The sequence below is a fragment of the Hemitrygon akajei genome, chromosome 1 (assembly GCF_048418815.1).
Source record: "Hemitrygon akajei chromosome 1, sHemAka1.3, whole genome shotgun sequence".
NCBI classification, from domain to species: domain Eukaryota; kingdom Metazoa; phylum Chordata; class Chondrichthyes; order Myliobatiformes; family Dasyatidae; genus Hemitrygon; species Hemitrygon akajei.
The window spans coordinates 68,179,216-68,201,217 of NC_133124.1; the positions used below are offsets into that span (position 1 = coordinate 68,179,216).

The 22,002-nt window shown below is 41.4% G+C and overlaps 1 protein-coding gene across 1 annotated transcript in view; it reads left to right on the plus strand.

Annotated features, from left to right (window-relative positions):
• The window catches only part of tmem67 (transmembrane protein 67), a 162,310-nt gene that overhangs the window by 114,133 nt on the left and 26,175 nt on the right, over positions 1–22,002 (plus strand). The window contains exons 19-20 of the mRNA XM_073044800.1: positions 11,787–11,886; positions 19,747–19,886. Coding sequence (XP_072900901.1) covers positions 11,787–11,886; positions 19,747–19,886 — 240 coding nt within the window. The remainder of the gene's footprint in view (positions 1–11,786; positions 11,887–19,746; positions 19,887–22,002) is intronic.

The window sequence follows — 22,002 nt, forward strand, 5'->3', positions numbered from 1 at the left end:
GTGAACGATATGCTTTTATTAGCAGCAAAACGGAGCACAGCATCTCGGTGACTGAGGGGGGAGCAGTGCCTCCAATCGCCTTTATACAGGGATCTGTGGGAGGAGCCACAGGAGCAGTCAGCAGAGGGGCGTGTCCCGACAGGTATACATAGTTTACCACAAATATGTAATAAAGTGGCTACTGAGGGTATTTACAAAACTTGCTATTGAGTCAAAATAATAATTCACAAATATAAATCATTTGCATGAACATACTCAGAATTTTTGTACACAGTTCTAGTTGCTTCAGTAGATAAATAAAGGTCTTCAAGTCATAAATCTTTTGAAAGAATTAAGAAAAATACAAAAACAAATAGTGAAGGTAGATAGATTGGATTATGATGAGTTGTCATGTAAATTAGAAATGTTCTTATAATTTCAGTAGTCATGTAATTTAAAGAATAAATCACAGATTTGTTTAGTTTTTAAGGAATTGCTCCATTAGCCACTGTACTGTAATCTTCTCCTGCATAATGATTGAATATCATTTTGATATCTGAGATTACTCTTATAGAGAAATACACTGAAAACATCATTTTGGCATGAGATGTGTAAAAGTGTTTTGTAGCACTCCAAGTTATAAGGTTAAATATTTTATTTCTAAATCATTTCAAGAAGGAATAAAAGATGTTCAAATAAGCTCTAATAAGCTGTGTTTGACCATGACCTCTACTGCTGACCATATGGAAACATAGAAACCCTGCTGCACAATACATATCTTTACTTTGGAAATTACCTAGGGTTATCGATAGCCCTCTATTTTTCTAAGCTCAATGCACCTATCCAGGAATCTCTTAAAAGATCCTATCGTATCCGCCTCCACCACTGTTGCTGGTGTCGTGGTTTCTTGTGCCCCACAAACAACCAGGAGACGCAGAAGATTCTTCAAGAAGTATTAAACTTTAATTTGCAAATCAAAGCTGAGACAGTCATTGAGCTAGTCGCTGATTGCCCACCGATCCTTGTACATAGCATTTTTTATAGCAATCTCCTGGTTTAGTTGCATTAGCATATCCAATCGGTCTACAGTTGCGTATCACAAGTACATCCGCCACTATTGTTTCTACCCATTGACTTAATCATGTTCTAATCTACATCTCTTAGCTACCTCTCATTAACACACCATTATAATCTACATCTCTTAGCTAGCCTCTTATTAACACCCATTATCTTCTACATTCTTAAGATTTCATTCTCCTACTAAATTGGATACATGCATAGCAAATAGCAAGTTCAAAGCTGACTACATAGTTTTGGTTACACAGCAAACAATGCAACTTTTATACTCCAATATATCCCCCCTTTGAGACCCATAGGGTCTCACACAGAGAAAGAAGACTAAGAGTCCGCGCACAAAAGCCCCAATGAACTCAAGCACTTATTCCCAAATCTCGGGTTAAACTATAATTTTCTGCACCAAGACCTCAAAGTATTCTCTCCCTGTTACCCTGGGCCGCTGAGCCAAAAACCTGTCCCTTTGTACCTGAGACAGGGAAAAAAAACTCAGAAGCCCTTACAATCTACTCCCACACTGTCGTTTTGCTCTTGTTCATCCTGTAGGTGTTGTAGGCTGTAACGATACATTTTCGGTGTTTCTTTCTCCACTAAGCTTGCTTCAGTAATTGCCATGAGCATCGGAAATTGTTTGGTTGCAGCACGCACTACAAGAGACTTGAGACAAGGAAGAAAACAACACAGCACAAGCGCACAGCTCAACAATACAATACTGACAGTTATTGCCATTTTAGTCAGCCGTGCTCCCCATCCTCCGAGTCTACTTTCTAACCAGTCTGCTGTCCGAACCCTGCATTCTGTGCGCATACCTCGCACTGTGACAAGACAAAGTCCACTGAAGCCTGTAAATAAGGTGACCAAAAACCATCCTTCTTTATTTTCTTTATCACTTCCCCCCTTGCACAATGGTCAATCCCATGCGCTTCTGAAATCAGAATCGTCAGTAGAGGGGTGGGCGCTACCAACAAACCGTCTTCCATGCTCCACAAGCCTTCCAGGTTCTGCTTGGCCCCCCTTCGTCTCCACATTGTCTGTTCTGCCAAAGTTGCCTTACCTTGTATTTCAATTAGGTCCTCTACCACAGGTTCTGGAGTTAGGCTTACCTGGGGGGCAATGACAGCTGATGAACATCCAGATGCTTTTCTGGCTGCCTCGTCCGCAGCTTGATTTCCCTTTGTTATTACATCATTTCCCTTTTTATGTGCCTGGCATTTTACTATAGCCAATGCTTTAGGTTTCATCATGGCTTTTATTAAGTCTAGAATTCGCTGACAATGTTGTATGGGATCTCCACTACTTTTTTAAAACCTCTCTGTTTCCACACTGCCCCGAACAAATGGCATACTCCATGAGCATATGCTGAATCAGTATAGATGTCTACTTTCTCACCTTCCATCATTTCACACGCAGCTGTCAGGGCTTTGATTTCCGCTAGTTGGGCGGAACACGGTTGGGGACAGGACTCCATCCTAATAATCTTAAAGCTCGACTGATCCTGCTGCACTACTGAGAACCCTGCGTGATTTCCATCATAATCCCTATAACAAGAGCCATCTACGAACAGAACCTTTTTATCTACATCCTCTAGTGGTTCTGACCGTAAATCTGCTCTTAATTTGGCAAATGCCATTGTCTTCCCTACACAATCATGGGGTTCTCCTTCATAGCCCAAAGGGACAAAATTGGCTATATTACTGGTAGTGCATCTCTGTATAGTTATGTCAGGAAATGTCAATAGCATCTGATACGCTGCTATCCTGGCTGGCGTCAGCACAAATTTCCCTCTTTCCAGCAATTCTGCTACTTTGTGGTGTGTGTACAGAGTCACAGGATAGCCCAGGGTTACAGATGATGCCTTTTCATATGTATAGTACAGCGCCGCCAATCCCTGATAACAGGGTGGGTACCCCTGAGCCACCTCATCTAGTCTCGTACTGTAGTATGCTATCAGTTGCTTTGCTTTCCCTGTGCCTGTCTCTTGTGTTAGAACCGCTGTGACATAACCCTCCTGTTGGTTGGATACATACAAATGAAAAACCTTCTCGTAGTCAGGCAAAGCTAATGCTGGTGCTGACTGCAATTCCTGCTTAATAGTATTGAAAGCTATCTCCGCCTCTTCATTCCACTGTAAGCCGTTCTTCAAATTTGTATGTCCTGCTTCTTTCATTATCTTTCTCAAAGGTGCCACAATCTTAGCATATTCGCCTATCCAATCTGAGCTGTACCCTGCCATTCCCAACAACGTCATCATCTGCCCTACAGTCTGGGGTTTTGGGGCCTTAGTTATTGCCTCAATCTGATCTGGTGCTATCGCCTTCACTCCCTTGGATATTACCCTGCCTAAGTATTCCACTTGCTGCGTGCAAAATTGCAGTTTCTTTTTGGATACTTTATGTCCTCCGTGCGCCAGCTTCTCTAACAGAGTTATAGTGTCCTGCTCACACTGTTCCTCGCTGTGGGAGCAAATCAACAGGTCATCCACATACTGTAACAATGTACTTTCCAATGGTATGCCCTCTAGGTCTGCCTTCAACACCTGATTAAAAACATGTGGTGAATGTTTAAACCCTTGCGGCATTCTGGTATAGGTATACTGAGCACCTCTGTAAGTAAATGCAAACAAATACTGACACTGATCGGCTAGAGGAATACTAAAGAAAGCTGAACACAAATCAATCACTGAAAAGTAACTTGCTTCTGGTGGAACATTAGTCAAAAGCGTGTGTGGGTTGGGGACTACCACTGGCCAGTCCTCTACCACATCATTTACCGCTCGCAAATCATGCACCAATCTCCACTTAGATTTATCTGCTTTTAAGACCGGCAGCAACTGGGTATTGCATGGACTGTTTGTTCTTTTAAGCACTCCTATTTCAAGCAACCCTTGCACTGTCGATGCTATTCCCTCTTCTGCTTCTGGTCTTAGAGGGTATTGTGGTCTCCTGGGTGGAATTGCTCCCCTTTTCAGCCTTATTTCCACCAGACTAGCTGTTTTTATTTTCCCTACGTCCGTGTCATGCTGTGACCACAGAATAGATGGCAACTCATCTAACCTTCTATCTTTCTGTTGGCCTCTTTCCTTTCCCAACAATGGCATGTGTGGTTGGGGAGTTATTTCGACCTCTCTCACTGTCCCTACCATATCTACACTTACCATTATTTTAATGCAATTGTCTTCTGATATCCGCACCTCTGGCGTGATTTTCCTCCACACTGTTACGGTTTCAGCACTCTTAACTAAGGGTCCTAAGTCTTTAGACTGATATCCCTTGTTTACCAACAACGTTATGTGGGGCACAGCCTCCGGTATCCTGTACCATTTTTCTAAAAAGGTGTTCCACTTAACTTGTAAAGCTGCCCCTTGCTTTCCAATTATCACAGCCTCCCCTTCCAGGTGCTGTTGGGTACATGCCTCCAGGTGCCATCTCTCCTCTAACTCCCTGTTCTGAGTCTCGTCAAAAATCACTGTACAATGTAGCTCAGATTTGGGCATTACAGCCCTGGGTAATATAGCCTGCATGCCCTTTTTCCATTTTTCCCAGGTTTCCTGAATCTGATCTGCGATGTCTCCTATCCAAAAGACATTAGCCTTCTTGTCTTCTCGCACTATCAGTTGAGCCCCTGCTCTTTCCACACTCAGCCCATTTCTGGTGCATTCTAATTTTAATTCCAGTTTCAATAAGGCATCTCTGCCTAACAAATTAATCGGAGTTCCTTTAAATACTAGCACTGGCAAAACAATTCCTTTATTTCCCATTCTCAACTGCACTGGAGCCGTGCACTGTGTCAACTGTGTTTTCCCAGAGAACCCAACCGTCTTAATAAACTTTCCTGTCATGGGAAGGTGAAGGGCATACTGTGGCTGTACACAAGTGTACGTGGCTCCAGTATCTATCATCATTGGTGTCAGTTGCCCTTCTAACATAACCTGAACAATGGGTTCCTCGTCTGCCTCCCATGCTATCATTGGGTAATGTCCCTTCCCACTCGAGTTCTCAGGGCACCCCTAATACCTCACATAGGGGTTCACAGGTCCGCTTGGGCCTGTGGGGGCTGGTCCTTGGCTAACCTTTAGTTCCCTTCTTATCGGTTCCTGCTGGTGTGTGACAGGCCATGGTGTAAACGGACAATCTCTTCTCATGTGACCTGGCTGATTACATCCCCAGCACAATCTCTCTACCTCTCTTTCCCCCTGTTTCCTCACTGGTCCCCTCTGCCCATAGCTCCTCTGTCCCCCTCCTTGGGACTTCCAGTCCAGTCTGGGCTGTTTGAATTTAGTCAGTTCCTGATAGGGCATTTGCGGGAATGCTCCTCCAAAGACATTGATTATTGGCATGGGGTTTTCAGGCCCTTGTCTTACAGTATGATCGGTTCCTCCATATAGCGGTGCTTCATCCAGTTTGATGGCTGTACTCGGACCGGTGGTTGCTGGCAGCATCTTTTTGTTTTTCTCTTTTTCCATCTTTTTGAATTCTTCGAGCTGCATTTGTATTAACTTTCTTTGCACCTCTTCCTGCTGCTCAGCCAACCTTCATTTGTCTTTCCAGTATTTCTCAACCGCATGGACTACGTGGTCTCTAAATTCTTGTGGGGTCATTGACGTCAGCCCAACCACTTCCTCCAGTTTGGATTTTACTTGCGGAGGCATTGCCTCCAAAATGCTATGTCGGAACAGCGTGGTGATAAATAAGCTATTTTCCACCTCTTGCTCAGTCTCCAGTCTCCACCTTTTCAACTGGTTTTCTACGTAGGCTGCTGGGTTTTCAGTGTCTCCCAGTGGATCCCCTTTTAAGGCTTTGGGGTCCACTTTGGGTGGGTAAAGCTTCCTGAGGGCCTGCCATACCCTCTGCCTCACTCTGTCAAACCCGTCTCCATCAGTTCTCGGGTCGTTCGAGTTTACTATGCCAGCCATTTCCATTAGTTCGTTAAATTTGGAGGTTCCCATCAACCTTATCAATCGTGCCTTCAAATCTCCCATAGCCAATAATCGTCCCGCCGTTTCTTCTTCAAAGGCTCTAATCCATTTCCCTACTCCTTCATATAGATTGGGCAGAGTGTTTTTCAGCCCTTCTAGGTCCTGGGATCCCCAAGGGATATACTGCACTTGTCCTGATCCTTTAACTAACAACGGCATCATTCTTCCTCCTTCTTCCTACCTACCCTGGCTCTCCTCCTCACCTGACTCCCCATCTGTCTCAGGGTATGTCTTTACTGCCTCCCACACAAATTTCTCCGGGGTCCTCTTCTTCCCTCGGTCTCCCTGTGGAGTCCTTCCTTTCTGTCCTGATTCAATACTTGGTTGGCCCCTGGAGTATTTTTCGCATTTCCTCTGGCAATCCCCTCTCAGTAACTTATCTAGCTCTCTCTCTACTTCCGCTAGTCGCTTCCCTACCGCCTCCTTCTGCTCTTCTAGGCTTCTGCCTCCTACCTCTTCCCCACAAATTCTCGCATCCTCTCTCTCTCCACTTAACTCTTGCTCATCCAATGAGTCACCTTCTCTTTCTTCCTGTCCGTGTCTGTACACCTGTGGCAGGGACTCCTCATGATCCTTACTCGTGTTTGATTCCCTTCTCTCTTGAGTTTCTCCAAGACTCTCATCTCCTATCTTTTTTCCACTTCCTCTTGAATGCCTCATCTCTTCCTGCCCTGATGAGCCACTTTCTTTTCTAGTCTGTTTATTTCTATAGTATAACCGATACTCCTCATACTCCTTTTCCTCTCTCAAGTATTTCATCCGTTCAATCTCTTCTTCCATTTCTCTCTTTGCCTGTTCCACCTTTATTCCTTTCTGCCTGTATCTCCTTCCATATCGCTGCTTTTTCCTTCTCGTATTGTCTTTTTTCCTCCTCATTATCCCAAACTTGTACTTCTCCCTGCATGTTTACTGTTCCCGTCAGCAGGGGGCACTGCTTAGGGGTTCCTTCCTCATTATAGGGAGGGGGCTTTCCTGTTTCTTTCACATCCGGGTACGGAGCTGAAGCCAGCTTCTCACTGTACTTTCCTCTCTCTCTAACAGGCTGTTTCTCCAGCACCTTAGTGTCTTCCTCGCTTGTAATCAATATTCTACCTGTCCTCCTCAGCCTTTCTCCCTCCGTTCTGAAGAGATTTAGCACTTCCATTTCTCATTCTCTTTTTTGCCCTCTTTTCTTAGATTTATCTTTTGGTTTGTAATTTTTAATTAGTGTCTCTATTTCTTCGCACAAGCTTACATCAAACGTTCCTTCTCTTGGCCACTTTGTGACCAGGTTTTTGGTTCTTTTTTCCCATTTTTCTGAAGTTTTTGTGATCTCATATTTATTTACTGGGATTTTTTGCTCAGAATCTCTACTGCCGTTCCTTTACCTGTCATGTTGTTCTCTCTTTTTAAGGTATTTCAGATGTTACGTACCCCGTAACTGGGTCACTTACCAGCAAAGATAGAGAGGTCCGTTGAAGTCTGATGGTACTATTTTTAACAGTATTTATTGATAAAAATACACAAAAATAACATCGATACAAACATACAGATAATATACGTCGTCAATACTAAATCTAAAAGCGCGGGTATAATAATAAGAAATAGCTCTATCGTTGTCTAGGGGATAATGTATTGTCCGATGGAAATATAAAAGTCACTCAAGTTCATTCAAGCTGCAGCTTTTGGTTGGAGAGAGAGACGGATTAAAACTTGCCCATTCCTTTTATGATGTCAATCCTTCAAGAGTCGTTGGGGCTGATTTCTCCTTTGTTGTTAGCTAAAGCCGTTCTTCTGTGGCAAGGCCCACCAATTCCGAGGCAAATGGAAAAGGACGCACGTGGCTTTCCACCGGCTTTCGCTATTACACTGTTACAGGATTTCTAGCGTTTCTTCTGGTGCGTCTGAGGGGCTGTTCCCCACAGACCCTCTTTTATCCCCACTCACGAGGTCTCAGATGTCAATCAGGGTGGAATGATGCCATCCCCCAACCAGCCCACGTTGCCTGAGGGCCTCCACGAAGCACAGTACTCAATACACAATTCCGTCTCCAAGAGACAATGGCCGTTTCCCGTAGCTTTGTATCGCCGAGGGGCCAAGACATTCCAAACATCTCTCTCTAATTTCCTGGGTCTCCTGACCTTAATAGCTATCTTGCGATTCTCAAAAAGGAGGGGGCTACACTGCACCCCTCGGCCCCTCAGAGTTGGGCACAGGCGTAACACAGAGATCCACAGTTCGTTTACAGGATAATATTATTTACTCTAATTCTATGCCTAGTCTATCGTCTGTCTACCAGCGCTTTAAACTATATATTGGACTGTCGTTGTTTCCTATTCTATTCTGCCCGTACAGACCTCTATTCAGAGCGGTATCCACAGAACTTTCTCTTTGCACCTCGTCTATTCAGACCCTTATTTCTTAAGGCGGTATCCACGAGGATTTTCTCTATTTTCCTTTCCCTGCCCGCTCAGACCTTCATTTTATACAAAGCGGTATCCACAGGGATTTTCTCTATGCACCTCGTCTATTCAGACCCTTATCTCTTAAGGCGGTATCCATGAGGATTTTCTCTATTTTCCCTTTCCCTGTCCGTTCAGACCTTCGTTTTATACGAAGCAGTGTCTACAGGGACTTACCAACACCACGTGGAATTTTTCTTCACTTAACTTCTTATTAGCTTATTTGTACTTACCCTCACTGCAGTGTTCTTGATCAATCCTCTGAGCCTCCTGTTAACCCCCAATTCTGCCAGATTCTTTGGACCGGAGAGACCCTTCGGCAGTGGTTCTACACTTCTGAGACTCCAAGACCTCCCCAAAACCAACAGAATTCTTAGTCCAAATTGTCACAAAAAGCGCTTACTTTTTGTTTGGGTTCACCCTTAATTCTGTTAGCCTTGTGGGGGTCCCTAGAGGACTGGGAAGCGTCCCCAATCTGCCGTTTCCTTTCCGCTGGTCTCTTTCCGGTCCTGCCACGGTCGCCAATTTTGTCGTGGTTTCTTGTGCCCCACAAACGACCAGGAGGCGCAGAAGATTCTTCAAGAAGTATTAAACTTTAATTTGCAAATCAAAGCTGAGACAGTCATTGATAGTCGCTGACTGCCCACCGATCCTCGTACATAGCATTTTTATAGCAATCTCCTGGTTTAGTTGCATTAACATATCCAATCGGTCTACAGTTGTGTATCACAAGTACATCCGCCACTATTGTTTCTATGCATTGACTTAATCATGTTCTAATCTACATCTCTTAGCTACCTCTCATTAACACACCATTATAATCTACATCTCTTAGCTAGCCTCTCATTAACACCTATTATCTTCTACATTCTTAAGATTTCATTCTCCTACTAAATTGCATACATGCATAGCAAATAACAAGTTCAAAGCTGACTACATAGTTTTGGTTACACAGCAAACTAAATTGGATACATGCATAGCAAATAGCAAACTCAAAGCTGACTACATAATCTACATCTCTTAGCTACCTCTCATTAACACACCATTGTCTTCTACATTCTTCAGATTTTATTCTCCCACTAAATTGGATACATGCATAGCAAATAGCAAGTTCAAAGCTGACTACATAGTTTTGGTTACACAGCAAACAATGCAACTTTTATACTCCAATACTGGCAGCCCATTCCACACACTCACCACTCTCCGCGTAAAAAATTTACCCCTGATGTCGCCTCTGTATATACTTACGAGCACCTTAAAACTACCCTCTCATGCTAGCCATTTCAGCCATGGGAAACATGTCTCTCGTCATCTTATACACCTCTATCAGGTCATCTCTCAGCCTCTGTCACTCCAAGGAGAAAAGGCCAGGTTCACTCAACCTATTGCCTGGATTGCTCCCCAATCCAGGCAACGTCCTTGTGAATCTCCTCTGCACCCTCTCCAACATTTTCACATCCTTCCTGTAGTGAGGCGACCAGAACTGAGCACAGTACTCCAAGTGGGGTCTGATCAGGGTTCTATATAGCTGTAACATTACCTCTTGGCTCTTAAACTCAATCCCTTGGTTGATGAGGGTCAATGCACTTTATTCCTTCTTAACCACAAAGTCAAACTGCACAGTAGCTTTGAGTGTCCTATGGACTCGGACCCCAAGATCCCTCTGATCCTCCACACTGCCAACAGTCTTACCATTAATACTATATTCTGCCATCATATTTGACCTATTGTAATGAACCACCTCACACTTACCTGGGTTGAACTCCATCTGCCACTTCTCAGCCCAGTTTTGCATCCTATCGATGTCCTGCTGTAACCTCTGACAGCCCTCCACACTATCCATAACACCCCAGCCTTGGTGTCATCAGCAAATTTACTAATCCATCCCTCAACTTCCTCATCCAGGTCACTTATAAAAATCACAAAGAGAAGGGGTCCCAGAACAGATCCCTGAGGCACGCCACTGGTCACTGACCTCCATGCAGAATATGACACATCTACAACCATTCTTTGCCTTCTGTTACACATTATTCCTATGATCATGTGCATTTTACCAGATGCTCTGCTTTCTCCCACATTCCAAAGATTGGCTGCCAGAGATTTAATTTAATTGATGCCTAGCTGCATTGAGAAAGGAGAAGTTCATGCCTCAATGATCATTTCCTCTTCTGGAACAGGTTAACGAAGAGTTCCTTAGTTTCACCATTGATGGCAAAATCCAGGCCAATACTTTTCACAATTCCATATCCTATTTACAGTACTTAGGTAACACATACAAAATGCTGGATAAACTCAGCAGGCCAAGCAGCATCTAGGGAAAGAGTGCAGTTGATGTTTCAGGGTGAAACCCTTTGGCAGGTCTGGAGAAAAATAAGCTGAGGAGTAGGTTTAAAAGGTGGAGGGAGGGGAGAGAGAAACACCAGGTGATAGGTGAAACCTTGAGCGGGAAGGATGAAGTAAAGAGTTGGGAAGTTGATTGGTGAAAGAGACAGAAGGCCATGGAAGAAAGAAAAGGGGGGGAGGGGCAGGCAAGGAGGTAAGATGAGAGGGAGAAAAGTGGATGGGAGGTGGTGGGGGGCATTTCCAGAAGCTTGAGAAATCAATGTTTATGCCAACAGGTTGGAGCCTAATCAAATGGAATATAAGGTGTCATTCCTCCAACCTAAATGTGGCCTTATCATGACAGTGGAGGAGGCCATGGATGGACATATCTGAATGGGAAGGGGAATGAAAATAGGTGGCCACTAGGAGATCCCGCTTGGTCTGGCGAATGGAGGTAAGGTACTCAGTGGAGCAGTCTCCATATCTACATCGGGTCTCACCGATATACAGGAAGCCATACTGGGAGCACCGAACATAGTATATGAACCCAATAGATGCACAAGTGAAGTGCTGCCTCACCTGGAAGGACTGTTTAAGGCCCAGAACAGTAGTGAGGGAGGAGGTGTAGGGGCAGGTGTAGCACTTGTTCTACTTGTAAGAATAAGTGACAGAATGGAGATCAGTGGGGAGGGACAAATGGACAAGGAAATCACGTGGGGAACGATCCCTACGGAAAGCAGAAGGTGGGGGTGAGGGGAAGATGTGTACTCTTCTGTACTCTGTATCTTTTCCTAGATGCTGCCTGGCCTGCTGTGTTCCACCAGCATTTTGTGTGTGTTGTCTGCAGATTTTCTCCTGTTTTTGATTGAATTGTACTTTTTATTTACTTCCTCTATTTTAGTAATTAATCCTAATACTGTGTTTTCTCTAATCAATTCCTGATAATGTCTGCCACATACCTTGCTTCTCATCACTGTGAATACCCTTTCTCTTAGTTTCTTCAGCTATTACACGAACTAGGAAACCAGTTAGCTGTCGATATCTTTTTTATTGACTGGGAGAGACCCAAAGGCAAGATCGTCAAATCTATTGCAGGTATATTTTGCAATTTTTTCATGATATTTTCCTGTTACTTGTCTTACTAAATTCATGTTAAATCTTGACAAAAATATTTAAAATATTTTAGCTGTGTTAGTATTAGTTTTTGAAAGCAGTATAAAAATACAGAAAATATTCATTAGCGATCTGATTAATAACCACGTGTATTTTTAAAAGAACCTTTGGTCATATCTCTTACAGCATGTTAGAACTGGAAAACTTCGCCTGGCTTGGCAGAAATCTTGTTTCCATCAGTTTACAGTATGTGATCCTGGGTTACTTTGAGTTTTACCATTAGCTCAATAGATATGGAGTTGCTGGAGATATTGCCCTATAAATTATGATGGACTGGTAAAGATGTTTTAGGCCACACCTCAAACAGATCATTTTCAAGTTCCAAGGCAATCATGCACAGTAGCATAAGCCTTGTGTGAAGAAACTCTCACAATGCCATTATATCTGATTCTCTGGAAATGCAGGGAACAGAGTTTGCAGAAGAAGTGGGTTTATATGTGTGGTGTTTGTGGAGAAGATTAAAAGGTAGAAACTGTGGCAAGAAGATGGGGAGTAGGGGTAGAGTCTGCATTGCATGGTGCAGATAATCTTATGTTTTATGAGGGAAATGATTAGGGGCAGGGGTGACGATATAGAAAGATTTGGAGCACTTGGGAAGATAATCAGGAAGAACAACTAAGATATGACCTGGGAGTTGCTCAAGGATTTCAATGTGCCAGTAGTTAGGTGTGTCAGCAATTGAGAAAGAAGCAGAAACTCACCTGAAAGAACTGGATGACAGAGACTCACTGCTTGTTAATGGCAGGATTCTCTTAAATAAAGTCAAAGCTGGCCTCAGTTTTCTAAAGCCAACTTTGGTACTCTCTGTTCATGGGATCTCTGTATAGTGTATCTTTTTACAAGTGACGTCAAAGTGAATATCTGATACAAAAGAGCATCACCATACATTTATAACTGTTATCATATACACAGAGGATCTGATTATAATTAATGAAACACAGCATTAAGATTTTTACTACATAACACACAGAGAACTTGCACTGCACAACAGAATACCCAGGACATTGCACTTGGGAAAATGTGCAGCTAAGAAATCCATTGGTATGGATTGAAAACATAAATCAGATGTTTATATACCCAGTTACGTGGGCATTCATCCTGCATCATATTGGCTCAGGATCCTACATTCAGTGAACATGACAGAACAATTTAGGAAATTCAAATTCAGGTCCAATGATGGATGAATCTGAAAACTGGGCTACCTCAGTGCTTTGCTCATTGTGAGAATAATTCATTTAATAACTTATAGAGTCATATTCAATTAGAAATCTCTGCCAGTATTATTTGGAGGGCTCATCCCTCCACTTTGGTTATTAGCAGGTTTGTCCTCCTAAACTGCTTATGTTTCATCAGACGTCATTGGTTATCGTTAGATTTCTACAACTAAATCTTAACTTCTATAGTATACTCATGGTTAGTGTGGCCTCAGGACAACAGTAACAATCAATATATCAACTACAATTTATATTGATATACTGCTTTTAGCATGGAAAAACTATCCCAAAGTTCTTGATAGGAGTGTAATGAACCAAAAGTTGACTCTGAGCCACATATTAAACAATAATGTAAAAAAGGAAAAATGGTTCAACTTTCTGAAAGAAAGAAAGAAAGAAAGAAAGGAAGGAAGGAAGAAATTCTGTGCTGAGATCTTGGCAGGTAAAGGCATGGCTATTAGACAGACAGACAGACATACTTTATTGATCCCGAGGGAAATTGGGTTTTGTTACAGACGCACCAACCAAGAATAGTGTAGAAATATAACAATATAAAACCATAAATAATGGTTTATTGGTGGAGTTATTAAATTCTGGGATAATGAAGAGAACAATTGATATTGCAGATATCTTGAATGTTTGTGGGGCTGGAGGAGATTGTAGTATTAGGGAAGGAGAAGACAATAGAAGAATTTGAAACAAGGATGAAAATTAAGCAAATGATGCATTAATAAATTAAGAGCCAGTACAACATTGTGAGTACAAGATTGATAGATAAGCAAAACTTTGTGCAAGTTAATTAATTTTTTAAAGGATCAAAGTTAAATAGAGTTTTCAATTACCTCAGAAGGGTAAACAAGAAATAACTTGTTCTCTCATTTTCAGATTTTCCAAACCATTGTCTTTTTGCAGTTTGGAGGTTTTTATGTGTAGATTAAAACACAGGTTCATTTGCAAGAAGTAATGTAATTGAAATGGTGAGAAAATGCTTAAATGGATTTAAAAACTATAGCCAGTTGCAGAACCATAATATCTCATTGGGTATACCCTCCACAGTATGTCTTCAACAAAACTTGGATAGATTACATTTTACCCCCTCCTCTATGTCATTAATGAAAAAAAAAAGAATTTAGAGTCAAGAATTAATCCATGGGGCACTCCTTCCAACCTCAGAGGACCTTATATTCTGACTCTGTCTTCTGTACTATAATCAATCTTCAATCCATGCCCATAAGGTATAATCAAAATAATTCTTTATCAACATTGAATTGGAGTTGGTTTATTATTGTCACATGTTCAAAAGTACAGCAAAAAGCTTCCCTTGAATACTATTCATACATATCAATTCATTACACAGTGTACTGAGGTAATTTAATGTAAAACAGTAGACTAAAGTGTAACAGCTACAGAGAAAGTGCAGTGCAGGTAGACAATAAGGTGCAGTATTGTAATGAGATAGACTCTGAAGTGAATAGTCCATCTTATCTTGCTAGGGAATCATTCAAAAGTAATATAACCATGGAGCAGAAGCTGTCTTTAAGCCTGGTGATATATGCTTTTAGGCTTTTGTATCTTCTGTTCTATGGCGGGGAGAGAGAGAGTATGTCTGGGCGTGGGTATAGTCTTTGATTCTACTAGCTGCTTTACTGAGGCAGCACAACATACAGACTGGATCAATGAAGGAGAGGCTAGCTTCCATGATGTGCTGACTTTGAGACCACATGTCAATGAAGTTCTCTAGCAGCTTTTCACAAACTTAGCTATTCATGAAACGTGGTGACCTGTGTTAGCAGCAGTGTAGTGGATGAAAATAGATTACCACAGACACATCTTAATGCAAAGGCAAAATACAATGTGCAAATAACTAACTTAGAAGGAAATCCCCTCCAATTAATTCTGGTGTCAAGGTTCTCATTGGCGATATTTGGCAAATGGCATTGAGAGCAATGCAAGTAGATGGAGTCAGGGACAAATCTAATCACACTCTTTGAGATGCAGAAGTGTTACAGTATAGAATTGTTACTGTATTCCATATTGTTACATAGAATTGATAGATAGATAGATAGATAGATACTTTATTCATCCCCATGGGGAAATTCAACTTTTTTTTTCCAATGTCCCATACACTTGTTGTAGCAAAACTAATAACATACAATACTTAACTCAGTAAAAAATATGATATGCATCTAAATCACTATCTCAAAAAGCATTAATAATAGCTTTTAAAAAGTTCTTAAGTCCTGGCGGTTGAATTGTAAAGCTTAATGGCATTGGGGAGTATTGACCTCTTCATCCTGTCTGAGGAGCATTGCATCGACAGTAACCTGTCACTGAAACTGCTTCTCTGTCTCTGGATGGTGCTATGTAGAGGATGTTCAGAGTTTTCCATAATTGACCGTAGCCTACTCAGCGCCCTTCGCTCAGCTACCGATGTTAAACTCTCCAGTACTTTGCCCACGACAGAGCCCGCCTTCCTTACCAGCTTATCAAGACGTGAGGCGTCCCTCTTCTTAATGCATCCTCCCCAACACGCCACCACAAAGAAGAGGGCGCTCTCCACAACTGACCTATAGAACATCTTCAGCATCTCACTACAGACATTGAATGACGCCAACCTTCTAAGGAAGTACAGTCGACTCTGTGCCTTCCTGCACAAGGCATCTGTGTTGGCAGTCCAGTCTAGCTTCTCGTCTAACTGTACTCCCAGATACTTGTAGGTCTTAACCTGCTCCACACATTCTCCATTAATGATCACTGGCTCCATATGAGGCCTAGATCTCCTAAAGTCCACCACCATCTCCTTGGTCTTGGTGATATTGAGACGCAGGTAGTTTGAGTTGCACCATATCACAAAGTCCTGTATCAGTTTCCTATACTCCTCCTCTTGTCCATTCCTGACACACCCCACTATGGCCGTGTCATCAGCGAACTTCTGCACATGGCAGGACTCCGAGTTATATTGGAAGTCTAGAATTCCATATGAAGAGTCATGCAGTGATAGACAAAGCAATTAAACTATTAGGCTGCAGTTTTATGATGATCTAATTTCAAATAAAAATCAGCCAGCAGCAGACTGACTTTGTTTGGTTCACTTGGTGAATGATTTTGAGACTTCAGGGAAGGCACTGTAAATTTACTCAAATTAGACAAATTACTTAGAGAGCTTTTAAAGATTTTAATCTATTTTCTTTGAAGAAAAAAGGGAAGTGTTAGATTGATCTTGGAATAGGTTAAAAAGTTGGCACAACATTGTGTATCAAAGAGCCTGTACTGCGCTGAACTGTTGTATATTGGATGAGCACAGAAACACAGGATCACAGGAGTACTGAAGAAGAGGAGCAACAAACTTGGATAACAGAAACTTTAAAGCACAGAAACATTAAGGACAAATTTTCTTAAGATATTTAGTCTAACCAGCCAATTGTTTGGAGTCTTGTCCTCTATCTTTGATTTTCGGTATAATTACTGTCACCATACTTCACCATTGACATCCTGCAGGTTAACTATAGACAAGAAATTTGATGGACCAGCCACATACTGTGAATAGTATACTATAAGAACAGGTCAGAAGCAATATGTGAACTTTCTTTCATCAACAAAGTATAAGACAGTAATATTATGGAAAACTCTCCTCTGAATGAATACTACTGCAAGAGTTCACAACTATCCTGGACAAAGCCTGTTGACTGGCATCATCCTTAATATTCATTCCCTCACTACCAATGCACTGCAGGTGTTATGTGTATCATCTGTAAAATGCCCTGCATCATTCCTCTCTACTCAGCAGAAATTAATCCCTTTATAAAGAGGGATCCAGGAGAATGACAAATCATCCACGGTTAACAAAACTGCTAAGGGATAATACTAAATCAGAGACTACAACATATAAAATGGCAGGGGCAATTGGTAGACCAGCAAACAGGGAATTTTACAAGAAGCAGCATTGAGAGATGAACATGTTAATAAAGAGGGAGAAAACTGACTTTGAGTGAAAATGTTTAAATTATATCAAAACAAACAGCAAGGACATTTACGATTATATAATAATGGAGAAGATAGCTAACATAAGTTTGGGACCCCTGTAGACTGTGACTGGGAAGTTAATAACAGCAAACAAGGAAATGACAGGTAACTTAAGTCAGTATTTTGTATAAGTTTTCATGATAAAGGACTCCGCATGCATCCTGAGGATTTCAAATGGCTGTTTTAAATACTATAGAAAAATGTACAATTACTGTAATGAAAAATAAGATATTAGAAAGATTAATGGGATGAGGCAGATAAGTTGCTAATTCAGATGGCCTGCACCTGAGTAGCTCTGAAGTGGGAGGAGCCATTGCTTGTGGTTTTCCAAGCCTCAGAGTTCTAGGAAGGTACAATTGGATTGGAAAACCACATATATGCCTCTGTTGCTCAAGGGAGAAGAACAAAATGTGGATAACCACAGGACTCTTTAGCTTATCTTTTATAATTGGCAAAACAGTAGATTCTATCATCAAGGAAGAAATAGTTAGTCACCCAGTGTCATTGAGTCTTATAGCATGGAAACAAGCTCTTTGGCCCAACTTTTCCATGCTGATTGTATTTCCCATTAAGCTAATCCTGTCTGTCTGCATTTGGCTTATAGCCCTTGAAGCCTCTCCTAACCATGTACTTATCTGCAAGCACATGGAAATCTGCAGATGCTGGAAATTCAAACAACACACACAAAAAGTGCTGGTGGAACACAACAGGCCAGGCAGCATTTATAGGGAGAAGCACTGTCGACGTTTCGGGCCAAGACCCTTCGTCAGGACTCTGAAGGAATCTGAAGTCCTGACGAAGGGTCTCGGCCTGAAACGTCGACAGTGCTTCTCCCTATAGATGCTGCCTGGCCTGCTGTGTTCCACCAGCATTTTGTGTGTGTTGTATGTATTTATCTGGATGGCTCTTAAATGTACCTCTCTCAGCCACTGCTTCTGTCTGCTCATTCCAAATATGCACCATTCTTGAATAAAGAGGCTACCCAGATATCCCTTTCAAATCTCTCACTTCTGATCTTAAACCTTTGCCTTCTGTTGTTAGCACCCTCTCCCTAGAATAAAGACTATGTGTTTTCATCTAGTCTATGCCCCCTCATGATATTATATACCTCTATCAGGTTATCTCCTTTGTTTCAGTGAATTAACTTTGGTCAATGCTGATCCCTCCTTGTAACTCAGGTTACCAAGTCCAGGCGGTACCCCGGTAGACCTTTCTCAACTCTCTGTAGTTTATTAACATCTGTCCTAGAACAGACTGACCAAAACAGTACACAGTGCACCAAGTGCAGCATCATCAACATCTTACATAACTGCATCATAACTTCCCAACTCCTGTCTTCAATACCACGGAATGATGAAGGCCAGCTACTAAATGTCTTTTCACCACCCTGTCTATCTAAGGTATCACCTTTGGCAATCTTCAAGTCCCTCTATTCCATAACACTACCTAGGGCTCTACCATTCACTATAAATATTCTACCCTGGTTTGCTCTCCCAAAATGCAACGCCTCATATATATCTAGATTAAAAGCCATTTGACATTCCTTAGCCTATATGACAATCAAGATCCTCCTATAATTTTGCATGACATTCCACACTTTATACAACACCACCTACATAGTATCAATGGCAAACTGATTAATCATGCCCTGTACATTCACATCCAAATTGTTTATATAAATTACAAACAATAAAGGGGATAAATATTTGAAAGATCAAGGAATTGAGTGATATGGGAAATGAGTACAGAGAGAAGATAATGTTCAAGCAGATCAGCCAGAATCACATTGAATTATGGGGTAGACTTGAGGGTCCAAGTGATCCACTCCTGCTCCCATTATGCTCAAAGTGACCTCTGTCACCAAGACGATTAAAAATGGAAAACAACTACCTACAGGTTTCCCTCCCAGTCACACACCATCCTGAGTTGGAAATGATCACAGTTCCTTCATCACCATTCTGCCTGAATCCAGGAATTCCTTACGCAATAACCATGAAAGTTAAATACTTCATCAGAGGGCCTCCACCAATTAAAAATGATGACAGCACAAACCTCTCAAGGGAACCACAAATGGGCAATATAGTTCGCTTTTGTAAGTGATGGCCATATCTTATAAATGACTTAAAAAAGGGCTTTAAAAGAAGGATAAAAGACTGACATTCTTTCCCCTCTCTAGATATGTTCTTGCAAAGAATATGCAAAACTGTGACTTCCCATCTCCTCTCCCAGTCACCAAGAGGCTTCTTCTTTTCCATTACTGCCAACTGTAAAGAAAATACGGTAGAAGACAAAGCCAGCAGTGATAATGATGGATGTTCAGAGACCTCTGAGGGCACAGCAGAATAATAAGATACTATACCTAAGCCTGGTCTCTGTGAAACTAAGTTCCATCTGAAATTTCAACCTACATTTTCTTTTCATAGACCCCAATGATCATATTATGCATTTGTAGCATATTCTTTATCTTGGTTTGAATTTCCATTTTTACATACTGAACACATTTTTCCATTTTACATATTATTACTTGTTTGTTCTTTGTTTGTAGGTGGAAGTGATATAATAACTGCACCAGCTCCTGTGAGCATCTGGAGAACATATTTTGTTGCAAATGAATGGAATAATATTCAGACTATCAGAAAAATTAATCCTGTTTTTCAAATTCTTGCTGTTGTTTTTCTTTTGGAAGTAAGTTTAACATTTGTCACAGAAGTAAATAAAGTATGAATTTCAAGATTCTTAAAGGAATAGATAAATGTAATCAAGTAACACACTTCAGATGGCATAACATCAATTTCTGGAAAGAAAGTTATTAGATGAGGGAACGTACACAGATATCAGATTACCTGCTTCCTCCATAACATGATAAATGTTTAAAATATTGTATGTGTTTACAGAGTGGAGGTATATAGTATGGTAAATGTATGCATATGTGAGGGAATGATGAGTAGTTTTTGGAGCCTGCAGAATGAAACTTCATAGTACTTTCCAATACTGAAATTTACTTTGTATCCAAGACAAAAATACAGAGTGTCATTACCTATTATCAGCAACTCTGTGATTCATTAGATTTTAGCGCACATTTTCATTCAACACAAGTATAATTTAAAGTAAATTTATTATCAAACTACATGTATGTCACCATATACAACTCTGAGATTCATTTTATTGTGGGCATTTACAGTAAATACAAAAATCAATGTAAATACAATAGAATCAATGAAAGACCACCCCCAATAGGACCGACAACAACCAATGTGAAAAGGCAACAAACTGTGCAAATACAAAACAAGAAAAACACAAAATTATAAGAATAAATAAGCAATAGAAACATAGAAATCTACAGCACATTACAGGCCCTTCGGCCCACAATGTTGTGCCAACTGTGTAACCTGCTCTAGAAACTGCCTAGAATTTCCCTACTACATAGCCCTCTACTTTTCTAAACTCCATGTACCTATCTAAGAGTCTCTTAAAAGACCCTATTGAATCAGCTTCCACCACCGTCGCTGGCCGTGAATTCCATGCATCCACCAATCTCTGTGTGAAAAGTATTTAGAAAATGGGTTATTGAAAATGAGTCTATAGGTTGTTGGAACAGTTTAGTGATGGGGCGAATAAAATTGAGTAAAGTTATCCCTTCTGGTTCAAGAGCCTGATGATTGTGGGGTAATAACTGTTCCTGAACATGGTGATGTGGGCCCTGAGGCTCCTATACCTTCTTCGTAACGGCAGCAGTAAGAAGAAAGCATGACCCATAGGGGGTCCTTGACGATGGACGCTGCTTTTCTGCAACAGCAATCCATGTAGATGTGCTCAGTAGTGGGGAGGGCCATATTGACTATTTTTTGTAGGCTTTTTCATACAAGGGCATTGGTGCTTCTATACCAGGTCATGATGAGTTTTTGATGGCATGCTGAATCTTTGAAAACTTCCAAGAAAGTAGAAGAGCTGCCGTGCTTTCTTCATAATGGCACTTACATACTGGATCAGGGACAGATCCTCTGAAATTATAATACCAAGGAATTTAAAGTTGCTGACCCTCTCCACCTCTGATCTCCCATTGAGGACTTGTCTCTCTCTCCTGAAGTAAGTATGAATGTCTTGTTGCCATTGAATGAGATGTTGTTGTGGCACCACTCAGCCAGATTTTCAAGCTCCCTCATATGCTGATTTGTCACCACCTTTGATTTGACCAATGATAGTGATGTCATCGGCATTGGAGCTGTGCTTAACCTCAGTCATATGTCCTGAAGGATGCTCTAAAACCTAATGGTCAAATGCTGTCTGTTCTATTTACCTAGAGAGTTCTCATCCATGATCCTGACCGAGTTTACATACCACCAGCGGCCAACTATAATCAAGCGCTTGCGATACTCATGATGCCGTCTCCAAATAAGAAACAGTCCAAACCAACATATTTCAAATCATAGTCGGAGACTTCAACCACACTTGTTCAAAGAAAAACCTGCCCAATTGCCATCAGCACATAAGCTGCGACACCAGAAGTCCCAACATACAGGACTACTGTTATACCAAGATAGGGAGTGCCTACCGTTCCATGCCCAGACTGCATTTTGGTAAATCAGATCACTTGGCTGTCCTAGCTGCATACAGGCTAAAGCTAAAGAACAAAACTCCAGCAATTAGGATAACAAAGAGGTGGTCACAGGAGACAGAGGAGCAGCTATGATATTGCTTAAAGTTGGTGGACTGGGCCATGTTCAAGGATTTATCAGGAGATCTGAATGAATATACCATGGTTGTAACAGACTTTATTAAACTAGCTGTAGATGAGTGTATC